Source organism: Dipodomys spectabilis, unplaced genomic scaffold (assembly GCF_019054845.1).
Source record: "Dipodomys spectabilis isolate Male_0828 unplaced genomic scaffold, ASM1905484v1 ptg000215l, whole genome shotgun sequence".
Lineage (NCBI taxonomy): Eukaryota > Metazoa > Chordata > Mammalia > Rodentia > Heteromyidae > Dipodomys > Dipodomys spectabilis.
In genome coordinates, this window is record NW_024870892.1 from 1,551,407 (window position 1) to 1,564,968 (window position 13,562).

General features: G+C 42.5%; 1 protein-coding gene across 3 annotated transcripts in view; it reads left to right on the forward strand.

The window, feature by feature from the left end:
• The first annotated feature begins 7,309 nt into the window (after positions 1-7,309).
• Positions 7,310-13,562, forward strand: part of Tpp2 (tripeptidyl peptidase 2) — a 63,163-nt gene continuing 56,910 nt past the window's right edge. For all 3 annotated transcript variants that reach the window (XM_042697058.1, XM_042697059.1, XM_042697060.1), the window contains exon 1: positions 7,310-7,557. In XM_042697058.1, the coding sequence (XP_042552992.1) occupies positions 7,393-7,557 (165 nt within the window). In that variant the 5' untranslated portion in view covers positions 7,310-7,392. The remainder of the gene's footprint in view (positions 7,558-13,562) is intronic.

Here is a 13,562-nt window from a genome sequence, read left to right on the forward strand (position 1 = left end):
ATAAGATCAGAGATGTATTTTGTTAAGATAAATTCTAGAAAGTTAAAAAAGTATTTGTTCTTATTGTTTCACAAACTACAAATTGTTATCTCAGGGAAATGGGCTTACAAGGGCTCTTTACCATATACCTAAAGTGAGGTTTTTTAAAGAAAAAATTGCAAACTTACTAATCCTTTTAAAAAAATACTTGGTCTTAACCTGAAGTTGTAGAATGTTAAAACTTTACTGATCTCTGTTTATTGGATCTATATTGTATATCAGCCACATGCTAATAATAACAATTAGGTATTCTGTGGAAGTTATTTTTCTCCTTAATGATTATAAAATGCCCATATACATAGTTGAGGAAATAGGGCCTTAGTAAAGACCACATAGCTAATTAGTGGCAGAACTCGATCTGGAAGATCGTTTAAATTCGGTCTAAATTTGCCTTGCATCCATATCCCCTGCTCTCTTTCTCAGTTCAGAAAGCTTAAGGCCATTATCTGGACTGGCTTTTAATTGGATTCCTAGACCTAACATGTTTTTCTGGCACCTCAAGTGTAGGCAGATGGTCAGAAGTTATGAAATACCACAGAAGATGTTGCAAAAGACAAGCATCCAATTAGGCAGATCCAGGCTTGAGTGCATGAAGAGGCCCAGGATTCCCTAAGATGCTTCCTGCAGTGGAGCCTGCAGGTTTGGGACCACACCTCAGCCAGTAACTCCCGTCCTGTCCCGCAGCGTTGTCATCACCACCATGGTGACTGTCGGAAAAATTCAGTATGTTTTTTTGCAGGGAAACTGATATATATGAACTGGTTCAAGCAAAAGTCATGTAATGCCATCATGAACATCTTAACTGTCCCCCCAAAGGCCTATCTTGTAAAGGACTGGTCCCCAGAGTGGCACCATTGGGAGGTAGTGGATTTAAGAGTGGGGATGAGTGGGAGGGGTCCGTACGTCACTAGAGGTGTGCCCTTGAAGGGGATAAAGGGACCCTGACCCTATCTTCTTTTCTTCTTTCACTTCTTAGTCATGAGGAGTGTGGCTTTGTTCCACTAAGCATTCCAACCATAATCTACCATCATGAACCTAGAGCAATAGACCCAAACATTGAAAGCATATCAATATATATAAATTGATTATCTCGCGTATCTGTTCTAGTATGGAATACTGTCTTACACATACAGTATGCCCTATTAGCATTATAGATTTTTTAAGTCAAGCAAGAGTGCTCCACATAAAGAAGCAAGGGAAGCAGAGGAATAAGGGCTCCTGGGCCTGGGCTTTTCTGGAAGCAGAACCACAGAGAGATCTGGAAGCCATGGTGGCCCATAGGCCACACCAGGCTCTGGGAACACAACTTTCCTAAACCTCAGTCTAAGCCTCCACCACATCCCTTGCCTGCTTCCTTCTGTCTGCTTTATTCCAGGAGTCCATTCCTGCCAATCACTAATTGCCATAAAGTATGCAGGTTGAAGTCTCCCTGCCCATGTCACTATCACAGGTTAGATTTTTCTAAGTATTAGAATTGGATTTAAATAAGACACATGTGAAACTCTAACTTTGTCAGAGTTGAAATGAAGAAGTTTATTTCATGGAAGATTTGTGTTTTGGAAACAACTGTACTTTCAAGAAAACACCCATTGCCGGCCCCACAAGGCATTTTAAAACACACGCCTGGAATTAAATAAACAATAGCATGTCCAAACAATAGTAGGCATGCCTACAAAGAAAGAATAATAATTCTGTGTAATAACATTCACCAGAAACTATTGTGAAATAATGAAGGTGCAAAACAGTGCGACTAGTATAATATGCGAGTATTTGTACAGAAAAGAAAGAGGTATGGCCTTGCTACAAATTCTGTTGGAACCTATACAATCTCTACATAGTTTGGAAAATTTGATTTTAAAATGTTCTCTAAATGGCCAGGTGCTGGTATCTCATGTCTGTAACTCTATCTACTTGAGGGGCTGAGACCTGAGGATTGCTGTTTGAAGCTAGTCCATGAGACTCATCTCCAATTAAGCAACAAAAAAGCCAGAAGTGCAGGTGTGACTAAAGTGGTAGAGTGTTAGCCTTGAGCAAAAAACGTCAGAGAAGCAGCACCCAGGTCCTGAGTTCAAACCTTAGGTCCCGAGTTCAAACCAGTGCACACATGCACGCACACACACACACACACACACACACACACACACACACACACCTTAGGTCCCAAGTTCAAACCAGTGCACACGTGCACACACACACATACACATACGCACATGTGCACACTTTTAAAAAATTATATGGTACAGTAATATTGCCTTTCATTGCACCTATGCATTGACTGGCAGCGTCAAATGGGACAGGTCATGGAAAAGGGAGCATTAATGACATCTGTCTCCAACTTCCTGCTTTGGACAATGGTATGTGAGAGACTAGGGGTATCAGTTTTTATTTTATCTTACATAGTGTTACTGACACCTTGGTCTAATGACCTTATTTTGCTCTTTCGTCCCTGTTCTCCTCCCCTACCTAAGTCTTGTTTTATGTATCTATATTGCCTCTTCCTTGCCAACTACCCTCTATCTCCTTTCTTTCCCATATTCAGTGAACGGGCATGTTGTCAAGTAGCACAAACTGACTTACCATTTAGATATTCTTCCCCCTTTCCCTCCCAACCGCCGCCCCCGGGGCAGCTGGAATAACATTAAATCAAAAAAGAAAATTATAAACAAACAACATGTAAAACACTATAACTTAAAGACAAAGTAATGAATTAAATGACTTTTTATTGAATTCAAGTGATTTCGAGCATTGTATAATAAATAGTAGTCTTCAAGTCACAAATAATTCCTACATAATTTTTAGATTCTTAAAAGATCCTGACAATATGTATTTGGCAAAAGGTCACATTGGTTCTCTTTTGCACTTCCTATTTTTATGGCTGGATTTCTTACTTGAAAAAAATGTATTGTAAAGGTAAAGTACAGAGCGGCTAGTTCCATAAGTCAGGTGAGTTCAATTCTTTTTGAACAGTGTCACCCTCCCGATCTCTCACTTTTTATAAGGCAAGAGTTACACAACCTGAAGCTTTGTTTAATCAAAGTCCACTGCCTATGTGTTGTTTTATTATTTTTTTGTACTAGGTATTATGTCTGGTGCCAAGGTAAGCATTCTAACAACTGAGCCATTCCCCCCCCTTTTTTTAAGATGGGGGTCTTACTTTTTTAAGATGGGGGGCTAGCCTCCATCCTCCAACCTTCACCTTCCCTTCCCATGAATTTTTTTTTCCTCTACCACTTTGAAACACAGCTCCACTTCTGTTTTTCTGGTGGTTAATTGGAGATAAGAGACTCATTTACTTTCTTACTCAGGTTGGGTTTGAACTGTGATTCTCAAATCTCAACCTCCTGAATAGCTAACATTACAGGTATGAGCCACCAATCCCCTGGTCCATGAATCTTTTGGTTTTTGTAACCAAGAACAAATTTTAAGAGTATGATTATTAGAAAAAAGGGTACAGTCTTTCAAATCATTCCAGAATCTACCTTGAGGAACAAGGACTAGGAAATAAACACAAAAGCATCGCAGCATACAGTGCTCTACTGTGTGTTATGTAAACTTTTCATTTGTCTCATTAAATCCACCTTTTCTCCCATTTAGGCAAAGGTTATAGCAAAAGATGACATTTGTCAGATGAGTGGTTCATAAAATAGGAGCAGCTGTGCTTCTAAATCTCGTTAATGTCACCTTTAAGGCAAGTTATACAAGTCTTTTCTACCCCGGTCATGCTTCCTGGAAGGTTAGCAGCTGATGGTTCCAGTTTTACAAGAAAAACAGTCATGAAAACCCTGTTGTAACTAGACTAGCCCTGTCATTAATGCAAGTATGACTTGTTAATGTATCTGTTTAATAGCTACATTTTCCAATAAAAATTTTTCCATTCAACTTTTTTTGTTCTACAATTGTGTGTGTGTGCACCCACGCGCTCACTTGCATACATGCGTGTTGGTCCTAGGGCTTGAACTCAGGGCCTGGACCCTGTCCCTGAGCTTTTGTCCTCAAAACTAGTGCTCTACCACTTGAGCCATAGCTCCACTTACAGATATTTTTTGTCGTTAAATGGAGTTAATGGTCTTATTTACTTTCCTGCTTGGGCTGGCCTTGAATCTCAGATCTGGGCTCCCTGAGTAGCTAAGATTACAGTCATGAACTTCTGGTGCCCAGCCTTTTGTATAATTTTTGACCTTCTCTTTTTAAGGTACTAGAGATTGAGCCTAGAGCCTTATACATTCTAGGAGTGTACTATCTCTGATGTGTATTCCTACCCCATGTTCTGTCATTTTAAAGCAGTTTGAGATTTATTCATATTATTTTGATCAACTTTGTAATAATCCAAAAGAAAAATTTTAATGGACAGATTTTGATTATACATGTACTGACAGATATATTTGAATGATTTTTACTTACAATAGGTCAAATGGAAATCACATTATGACCTATGTAGAATGGTAATAAAGTTTTAAGACAGTGATGTAAAGCATGTAACTGGTTATTTTATAAATGATGATAGGTATTGAAACATCAGATATTCAACTGGATATATATAAATGAGTGATTATAAAAATTCATGAACTGTATTATATGCCTTAAATTATGTTGTTCATAATTTTCTAAATTAATGACAAATACAGGTATCATCCTCAACTGTACAAAGGGATATATAATTTTTCTAAAACACTTTTGTATGGTACACAGTGAAAAACAACAACCCGCCAGGCACTGATGGCTCACACTTTTAAATCCTAGCTATCTCAGAAGCTGAGATCAAGAGGATCATGGTTCTAACTCAGGCCAGTCCAAAAAGTTAACAAGACTCCTTCATGTATAGCTGGAGGTGTGGCATGGCCTATCATCCTGGCTACATAGGAGGCTGAGATGGAGACAGGTACAGCCCTGGCAGCAAAGTCCAGAAGCTCTATCACAACAGAAACTGGGTGTGGTGGTGTGTGACTGCCATACCAACTATGATAGAATGCCAAAAATAAGTGGATCATTGTCTGGGCCCATTTTCAGCAGCCCATGAAACAGCTAGAAGGGCTCAGTGGCCCAGCAATTGCCTAGCAAGTGGCCCTGAGTTCAAACTCCAGTGCTGCCAAAACAAAATAATAATAGTGATAACATAAAGCATACTGTTACAAGAGTCTAACAATAGTCTGACACTTAGGTTTCATAATAAATAGTTCATTCCCTGTTCTTTGGATAGGAAGTCATACTGTAACACAGAGGTATACAAGTAATGGTAGAAAATGCTGGGGGAAATCCATGAAAACAGTAATCCAGCTCTTCCAGGTCTGGTTTTCGCTCATCATCATCATCCCTTTTGTATCCTTATGTATAATGAAGCGATTGGGGGGCTTGGAATGTGGCTCAGTGGTAGTGATAGCATGCATGAAGCCCTGGGTTCGATTCCTCAGTACCACATAAACAGAAAAAGCCAGAAGTGGCGCTGTGGCTCAAGTGGTAGAGTGCTAGCTAGCCTTGAGCAAAAGAAGTTCAGGAACAGTGCTCAAGCCCTGAGTTCAAGCCCCATGTCTGAAAAAAAAAGTGATTGGACTAGAGTTTATATGGAACATTCTATCTTTATAGGCTCTACATTAAATGCCTTCTGAGTTTCTTATATATGTTTTCTTTCTGTCCAAGTGCTTAAAGATTTGTTTATAGATATTATGGCCAACAATGGGAAATAAAAAGGAAAATAATTAGCTTTTCTCTTTTACTCTCCACTAAAGAGAATACGCTTCTCTGATCTTATGGAATAAGTAAATGATCAAGAAAATAGCTGGAACTACTGCATAGCTCATAGGGCAGTTACTGAGAATTCATGGTCTCCTAAATCTTGTTTGGAAACTGGCACATATAGGCATTCTCTTTACCAGTCATTCTTAACTTGGGAGTCCCTAAATAGAATACAAGGGGTTTAAAAAGCATCTGTATTTTAACCTCTTAATTGAATATTTCCTGTAATCATAGATGTGCACAATAACCAGAGGGTGGTATTGCAGTTTACTCTTTCATCAGTAAAATTCAGTTTAAGTGTACAGTTGTTACAGATAAATATGCCCAAGTGCCATTTATGCTTGCTTTACTACTTTGAAATTGTGGTATGAATTAAACGTGGTACTAGCTCCTGTTAATGCAGAAAGCACACCTGCAATCACACACACATACACACACACACACACACACACACATCTATGTAAAGCTACTGAAACAGAATTCTTGAAAAGTGCCTTTTACAATTAATATCCCTTATCATCCTATAGGTTTCATGAGGTGCTTTTAAAAATAGTGCTGCCCAGAGGCCAGGTCAGATTGCCACAGGGGTATCTGGCACATGAAAAAAAGCCTTGATTGCCCTGAAATGGGCCGCCAGATCTCTCAAGTGCAGCGACAGATGGTTCTTACTGTGAACCTGAATCTGAAAAACTGCAGATTATGTCTCCCTGATTGTATGGAGAGTCGCCCCGCCGGCCATAAGGCGCAATCAGGAACTTCAATTTAGGGGTGCGGATAGGGGGGTGGTGTGCAGGGGAGATAATGTTTTTCAGCAATCCTGGAGGCCAAGGGCAAGCACTTAAGATAGCAGGGACCCATTTCCTTCTCGGGTTTTGTTACCGGCCACACAGACAACAGAACGGCCGACACCCCACTGCTTGCCGCGCTGCCCTCGCCACGCCGCCACGCGCGACCAGGCCCAGCACGAGGAACCTTCGCCACCAAACCCAAGACCCGTCTCTTTCACAGAAACGAGTGCTGGAGACTGGGCCGCGATCCGCGGCTCCGGAGGCGCAGAGAAGCGCGCCTGCCCCCGTGCCCGGCCCGCGCCCCGGGCTGCGGCCCTCGCGACACCAGCGGGGCCCCGAAACTTTCGGCCACCACGTCAAGTTGAGACCTTCGTCCTCCAGGCCCGAGATCCCCGCCTCTCCCGGCGGGCGGCGCTCCGTCTAGGACGGCAGGACCCTATGCATCAAGGCCAAAATCCCCAAATCCTCAAAAATCCCCAACCGTGGGTGTCTCTCTCTCTCTCTCTCTCTCTCTCTCAAGTCCCCAGGTTCGAGAACCAGGCCCAACGACAACGACAACAACAACAACAACAACAACATCAACAACGCACCGAGGCTCCGCCCCCTTCTCTGCAGCCAGGACAACTCAGGCACTCGGCTACCCAGAGCGGCGCCGTTAGGTTACGTAGCGAGGCGTAATTGGTCGTCTCGGCCTGGCGGGCTTTGATTGGCTGTCGGCCGACAGGCCCCGCCCCTCGCCCGCTCCGCCGGCCTCGGTCGCCTGGGTGTCCTCGCGCTGCTCGTCGCGCGCGGCCTGGCGGTTTGCCTCTTCCTCGTCGTCCTCCCGCCGGCGCCCATGGCCACCGCCACGACCGAGGAGCCCTTCCCTTTCCACGGTCTCCTGCCGAAGAAAGAGACCGGAGCCGCCTCGTTCCTCTGCCGTTACCCGGAGTATGACGGGCGGGGAGTGCTCATCGCCGTGCTGGACACGGGGGTCGACCCCGGGGCCCCCGGCATGCAGGTGAGGCCGCCCCGAGGGCCCCGGCGCGGGCTGTGAGGGACCAGGCGGGACCGCCGTCCCCGGCCCGCCAGGCCTCAGCCAGCCCTGAGGGCCGGGCCGGGGCCGGGGTGGGCAGAGTCGGGCGGGAGGGGGTGCGGGGGTGGGGGTCCCCGCCCCGGACAAAAGCGCAGTGCCTGCGGCGGATGGTGGCGGGGGAGGCCGGGCCGCAGGGCTCCCCGTCTTCCCCGGGAGATGTCAAGGCCGGGCATCTCCCCGGGGTCCTTCCCAGCACGCCACCTCCTCTTGGGGGGGTTCTCTCCCAAGTGTCTCCGGCACCCTGAGCCTGGCTTGAGGATTTAAAGACGGAAATGTTCGTTTTTAATCGTGGGGGGGGGGGCAGCAGCAGCTGTAGCAGCAGCAGCAGTAGTAATAGTGGGGAGAAGAAAATAGATGGGAGCCAAAGACATGACAGAGTTGTTCTTGCCGTGGTTCGGGGGATTCGGTTTTGGAAAGAATAGTCCTTTTTTTTTTTAATCTCTCAGCGCCGAGGCCGGCTTTGTAGAAGTTAACTCGGTCCTCTTCCGGAAGTGCCCCCTTCCGATAGATAGTTTTGTGTATTCTATTTTTAAGCGATCGGTGAGTGTATTTGCTTAGAGGTCGTTGAAGCTCGCAGCTTCGTCTTTTACAGAAGAAGTCAAATTTCCTTCATTTCGGACGAACTGTTCAGGCCTTATGAAAAATATTCCTGTATTCGTCCCAAACCTCAAAACACCAAGAGAATCTACTTTTCTATGCAGTTTAAAATGTTTAGTTTTGCCGTAGGCAGTTTAAAAACCTTTAGTCCCAGGGTGCCAAACTGAGAAGTAGGATTTTTTTTGTTTTTTTTTGGGGGGGGGGGGGGGTCCAGTTGTGGGGCCTGAACTCTGGGCCTGGGTGCTGTCCCTCAGCTCTTCAGCTCAAGGCTAGCGCTCTACCACTTGAGCCACAGCACCACTTCCAGCTTTTCTTTTTGCTTATGTGGTGCTGGGGAATCGAACCCAGGGTCTCATGCATTGCAAGGCAAGCGCTCTACCACTGAGCCACCTTCCCAGCCCAGTAGTTTGTTTTTTTTTTTTTTTAACTTAAATGTCCTTATTAACATTCTGTCTTTAAACTTTAACTTTTGTAAACTTCACATTTTACTGAAATGTACCAGCAAGCAAAAAATAAACTTGGTCGGGATCTGTCTCCCAAAGTCTACCTTAGCTTATCCTGCTGGCCATAGGTCACTTTTTTTATCTGTTCACTTTATCTGTTTCCTTGGCCCCCTTTCCCTGCTAAGCCCTGGTACTTAATCATTCTCTTTCTCCTCCCCTCTGGGTTCTTCACTCCTCTCTGATAAGTGAGGTGGCAGTTTTGAGGACAGTAGGTAATACAAAGGGGTGAATGCAGTCATGATATTCAATGTACAAATGTGAAAATGGACCCAGGCAATTTGAGGGTATGAACAGGATTAGAAAGATGGAGAAGACTGATGGAAGAATGATCAAGTTATGTTGTATAGACATGCTGAATCGAAACGCCCATTGTACAACTGCTGAAAGATAACAAAAAAATTAATTTAAAAAAGAAAAACATGAAGTCAATCTGGCCACTACTTACCTATACAAACCCTCCAGGAATCTTGCTTCCTGGTGTGGATTTTCTTTAGGGAAGAATGGCATACTTGTGATGTCTTGCTTGGCAGCATCTGAATTAGAAGAGGAACTGTAATGAGCTGCCTCCTGGTAACTATAATTACTGTGTTAAAAAAACTCCTGAGACTTAGAACAGTGACAGCATCACCTCATTGAGGCTTTAGTGTAGAGTGGTTATGCCTCCCTTTGTGCACTGTGTGTTTACTTTCTGTAGGGCTAAGTGGGTGACGAATAGCTGGGTAAGAGGCTCAATGATTCCTTTGTCAGGATAATGAAGATCAGCAATCAGGAGTTTGGAGAAATTTTGCTCAGTAGTCTGCCTGTCCAATATTTCTGTTACTGTCTGTGAAGTAATCATTTTCACCCCTCACAGTGTTGTTACAAAAATTAATTACATGTGACCTAGAGCACTTAAGTGCTCAAGGAAAGTACTAAATACCATTTTAAAAACAATAAACACTACTAAGGAAGAATTGAATGCTTGTCTTTGATTAACACATAAATGGAAAATGTGTTAGCTATTTACCCGTAATACTATAAATGTTCAAGCTGTAAAATATATTTGAAATCAAATGGAAACTTTAATTGAGATATTGACCAAATAGGGGTAGTTGAAAGAAATTCATTAAGATGGCTTTCAAACATGAATAGTAATTTGTGTATACCTCCCTAAGATAAAGTGGGTAAAAATTAAAAAAGGAAGGAAGACTAAGACAGGAAGAAGAGGTGGAATCCATCATTTGGCAAGCAAGTCTTAAATCAAGACCTGGAGACACAGTACAAACTTGGAAGAAGTATGGTTGTCTCCTTCTTTGGTGACTTCCTTGGCCAAGTTCTCTTTTGTGATAGCTGGCTTCTGGGTATGTCAAGAAGTAGGTGATAGCACTAGATAAGTAGTTATTAAATAGTAGTAGTGATTAAATAAATGAGTAACAAATGAGTAGTGATTAAATGTTTTCAGCACAAACTTGAAGATTCTTCCAGAGGCCTAACGTTTCAGTTGTTCAGTGTGAAGCTTTGTGTTGTGGGGACTGTTACAGAGATGAGAGAAGGGCTGAAGGGGGAGGCCTGACCAGTTGGATTTCACAGACAAGATGGAACGTGGACTAGACCAGACTAATCTTACTTCTCTTTGATCCTTGCTTCACATTGTCACACTTGTATTACAAACTCCTGTTACAAAGAAACCTTGTATTACAATTTTGATCAAAACCATTTTGAAATCCCAATTGCTTTTGATTAAATATTTATAAAAAATTGCGTCTTGCTATATTCTAAGACCCCTTAGCATCCAACTCGAGTCTCATGTGGCTAGAAGTTCCCACCATTTCATCTGTCTGCAGCCTGCTAGCTGCCGCCCTTTACTCTTCACTTACCCACATGCCACTGCTTGTGGAGTTTAATCTGCCTGCAAGCCTTCTCACATTGCCAGTAAACTCCTGCCTAATGCCTTTAGGACTCAACTGTGTCTTGACGTCATCACCTTTTAGGAAATCACTGCTTGAATTCAGCCTCCCAGTAGATACTTGTTTGTATGTACTAGCCATTTCGTGAGGGTCTGTGACTTCAAGATTAATAAGGCTTATTTCCTACTAAGACACATTTAGGGGTTTTCCCTCTTTTTTGTTCATATCCTCTTTAAAATAGTTTGCATTTCTATTTACGTTCCATTTTCCTGGTTAAGTTAAAATTCTTTGAAAGCATATATCATAATTTATATATAATCTGATAATGATCAATTTTTTGCTAAGGAAAAGTATATGTGTAATATTTGTGCATAATACAGGCTTCTGATTTTCTTATGGGAAAAAAGTATTTGAGGAAAAAAGAAGTAATTGTATAATATAATTGGTTACTAATGTTACTTGCTTGTTTGGTACTGGGGCTTGGACTCATAGTCTCAAGCTCACTCAGCCTTCTTGCTCATGGTTATCACAATACTACTTGAGCCAGGCTTCCATTCTGCTTTTTGCTGGTTAATAGAAGTGAGTAGCTCTCAGACATTTTTGCCAGTGCTGACTTTAAACCATGAGCATCCAGATCTCAGCCTTCTGAGGAGCTAGGATTATAGGTATGAGTCACTGGCGCCAGCCTGCTTTTAATTTTTGTTAGCTCTTTCAGTTAGCTCTTTCACGTTTTTGAAAGCTAGGTTTTATGTTCTTGGATTCTTTCTTATATGCTGTCCTTAACCTTTATTATTGTGTTATTTTCTCTACTTGTCTATCTTCTCAAATGATGGTAAACTTTCTGAAAGCAAAGATCCTCTTATCCATTTAGCATATATTCTCAGAATAAGAAAATGTTCTTGCACGAGAGCACATTTATCTCAGGTAAATACTTACACATTCACTTGGTTTTGCTTGGAATGTTTTTCTTCTTTTGCCCTCTTGTTTGACTCCTTTCTACAAATGCCTCAGTGAGCGGCTCCCAAACCTCATCAGTTCCCTCGGTATAATGGTTATATTGGAGGTATAAAGTAACTGTGATTTTTTTTTGGGGGGGGGGGGGGGTGTCAGGTCGTGCGGCCTGAACTCTGGGCCTGGGCGCTGTCCCTCAGCTCTTCAGCTCAAGGCTAGCGCTCTACCACTTGAGCCACAGAGCCACTTCTGGCTTTTTTCTTTTTGCTTATGTGGTGCTGAGGAATCGATCCCAGGGCCTCATGCATGCAAGGCAAGCACTCTACCACTGAGCCACCTTCCCAGCCCCAGTAACTGAGATTTTTGACATTTGGGGGAAAACTTTTGGGTAATTTCTTTCATCTGGCTAGTAAGCATTTTTCAGTCTTCCATACAGGACAGAGCATATTACCTGAGCTCTGTCTATAATTTCTCTGTCCAGGCTTTTGGTCACTCACCTACTGGGCACCTTTCCCTCCTCAGAGATGGAGGGAGGACTTAGTTCCAATGTTTGTAGTTCAATTTCTTCTTCTTTCTTTTTTTTTTTTTTTTTTTTGCTTTTTTTTGTTAGTTGTGGGATGTAAACTCGGGGCCTGGGCACTGACTCTGAGCTTTTTCTGCTCAAGCCTAGCAGTCTATCTCTTTGAGCCACAGTGCCACTTCCAGTTTTCTGGTGATTAATTTAATATAACAGTCTCACAGACTTTCCTGCCTGGGCTGGCTTTGAACCATGATCCTCAGATCTCAGCCTCATGAGTAGCGAGGATCATAAGCATGAGCCTCCAGCTTCACTTCTACAGGTCCATTGCAAAATTCTCATGGCTTTTTTTCTTTCTTTCTTTCTTTTTTTTTAATTCTAGCGTTAAAAACTGTTGTCTTTTCTTAAGTGATGTCGTTTTTTTTCACTTTAAAATTTAAAAAAAAAGGTAAGCCAGGCACCTGTGGCTTATGCCTGTAATCTTAGCTACTCAGGAGGCTGAGATCTGAGGATCACAGTTCAAAGCCAACCCAGGCAGGAAAGTCCATAAGACTCTCATCTCCAATAAACCAGTAGAAAACTGGAAGTGGTGCTGTGGCTCAAAGTGGTAGAGCACTCGCCTTGAGCTGAAGAACTCAGGGACAGCACCCAAGCCCAGAATTCAAGCCCCACAAAAAATTAAAAAAATAAAAAAAATTTAAATAAAAATAAAAAATGGGTGAGAAAACTGCACATACAAGAATTTTTAATGAAAATGTGTATGTTTATGATGCAAGGGAAGCAAGGAGAGAAGAGGAGGGAGGAAGCAGTGGGGAGAGAGTAGGGAAGATGGGAACATAGAAGGAGCAAGATATACTTGACTTAGTAGATGGTAAATAAGCCACTAAATCCCATTAGGCTTCTTTCTTTTGCTCCTATGCTCATAATGAGGTTTCTGATGAGAGGACTCTGACCTATTTGTGATCTCTTGTTATTGATTTTAAGTCATAGAGATGGTTCCCTTCTTAAAGATGAAGAAATAGTATTGTGTATTTTTAAAATTGCATCTTTGAAAATACTGATAATGCATTATCTAGCTAGTTTTAATGTGTAGCACTGACTTCTTCTTGTTTCTATTTTGTTACATTTTTTATTTGTATTTCTAGTTTTGTTGTTGCTGGTGGTGTTGGTGGTTGTGGTGTTTGGGTTTTGTTGTGGTTGTTGTTGCTAGGGGCTTGTACTCCAGGCCTGAGTTTTTTGCTCAAGGCTAGCGCTCTACCAGTTGAGCTATCACACCACTTCCAGCTTTTTTCTAAGTAGTTTATTGGAGTCTGTCTCATGGAGCGAGGTGCTGGTGGCTCACACTTGTGATGTTAGCTACTCAAGAGGCTGAGATCTGAGAACAGAAAAGTCCATGAGATTTTTTTCTCCAATTAACCACCAGAAAATCAGAAGTGGCACTGTGGCTCAAAGTTGTACAGCTGCTAGCTTTGAGCA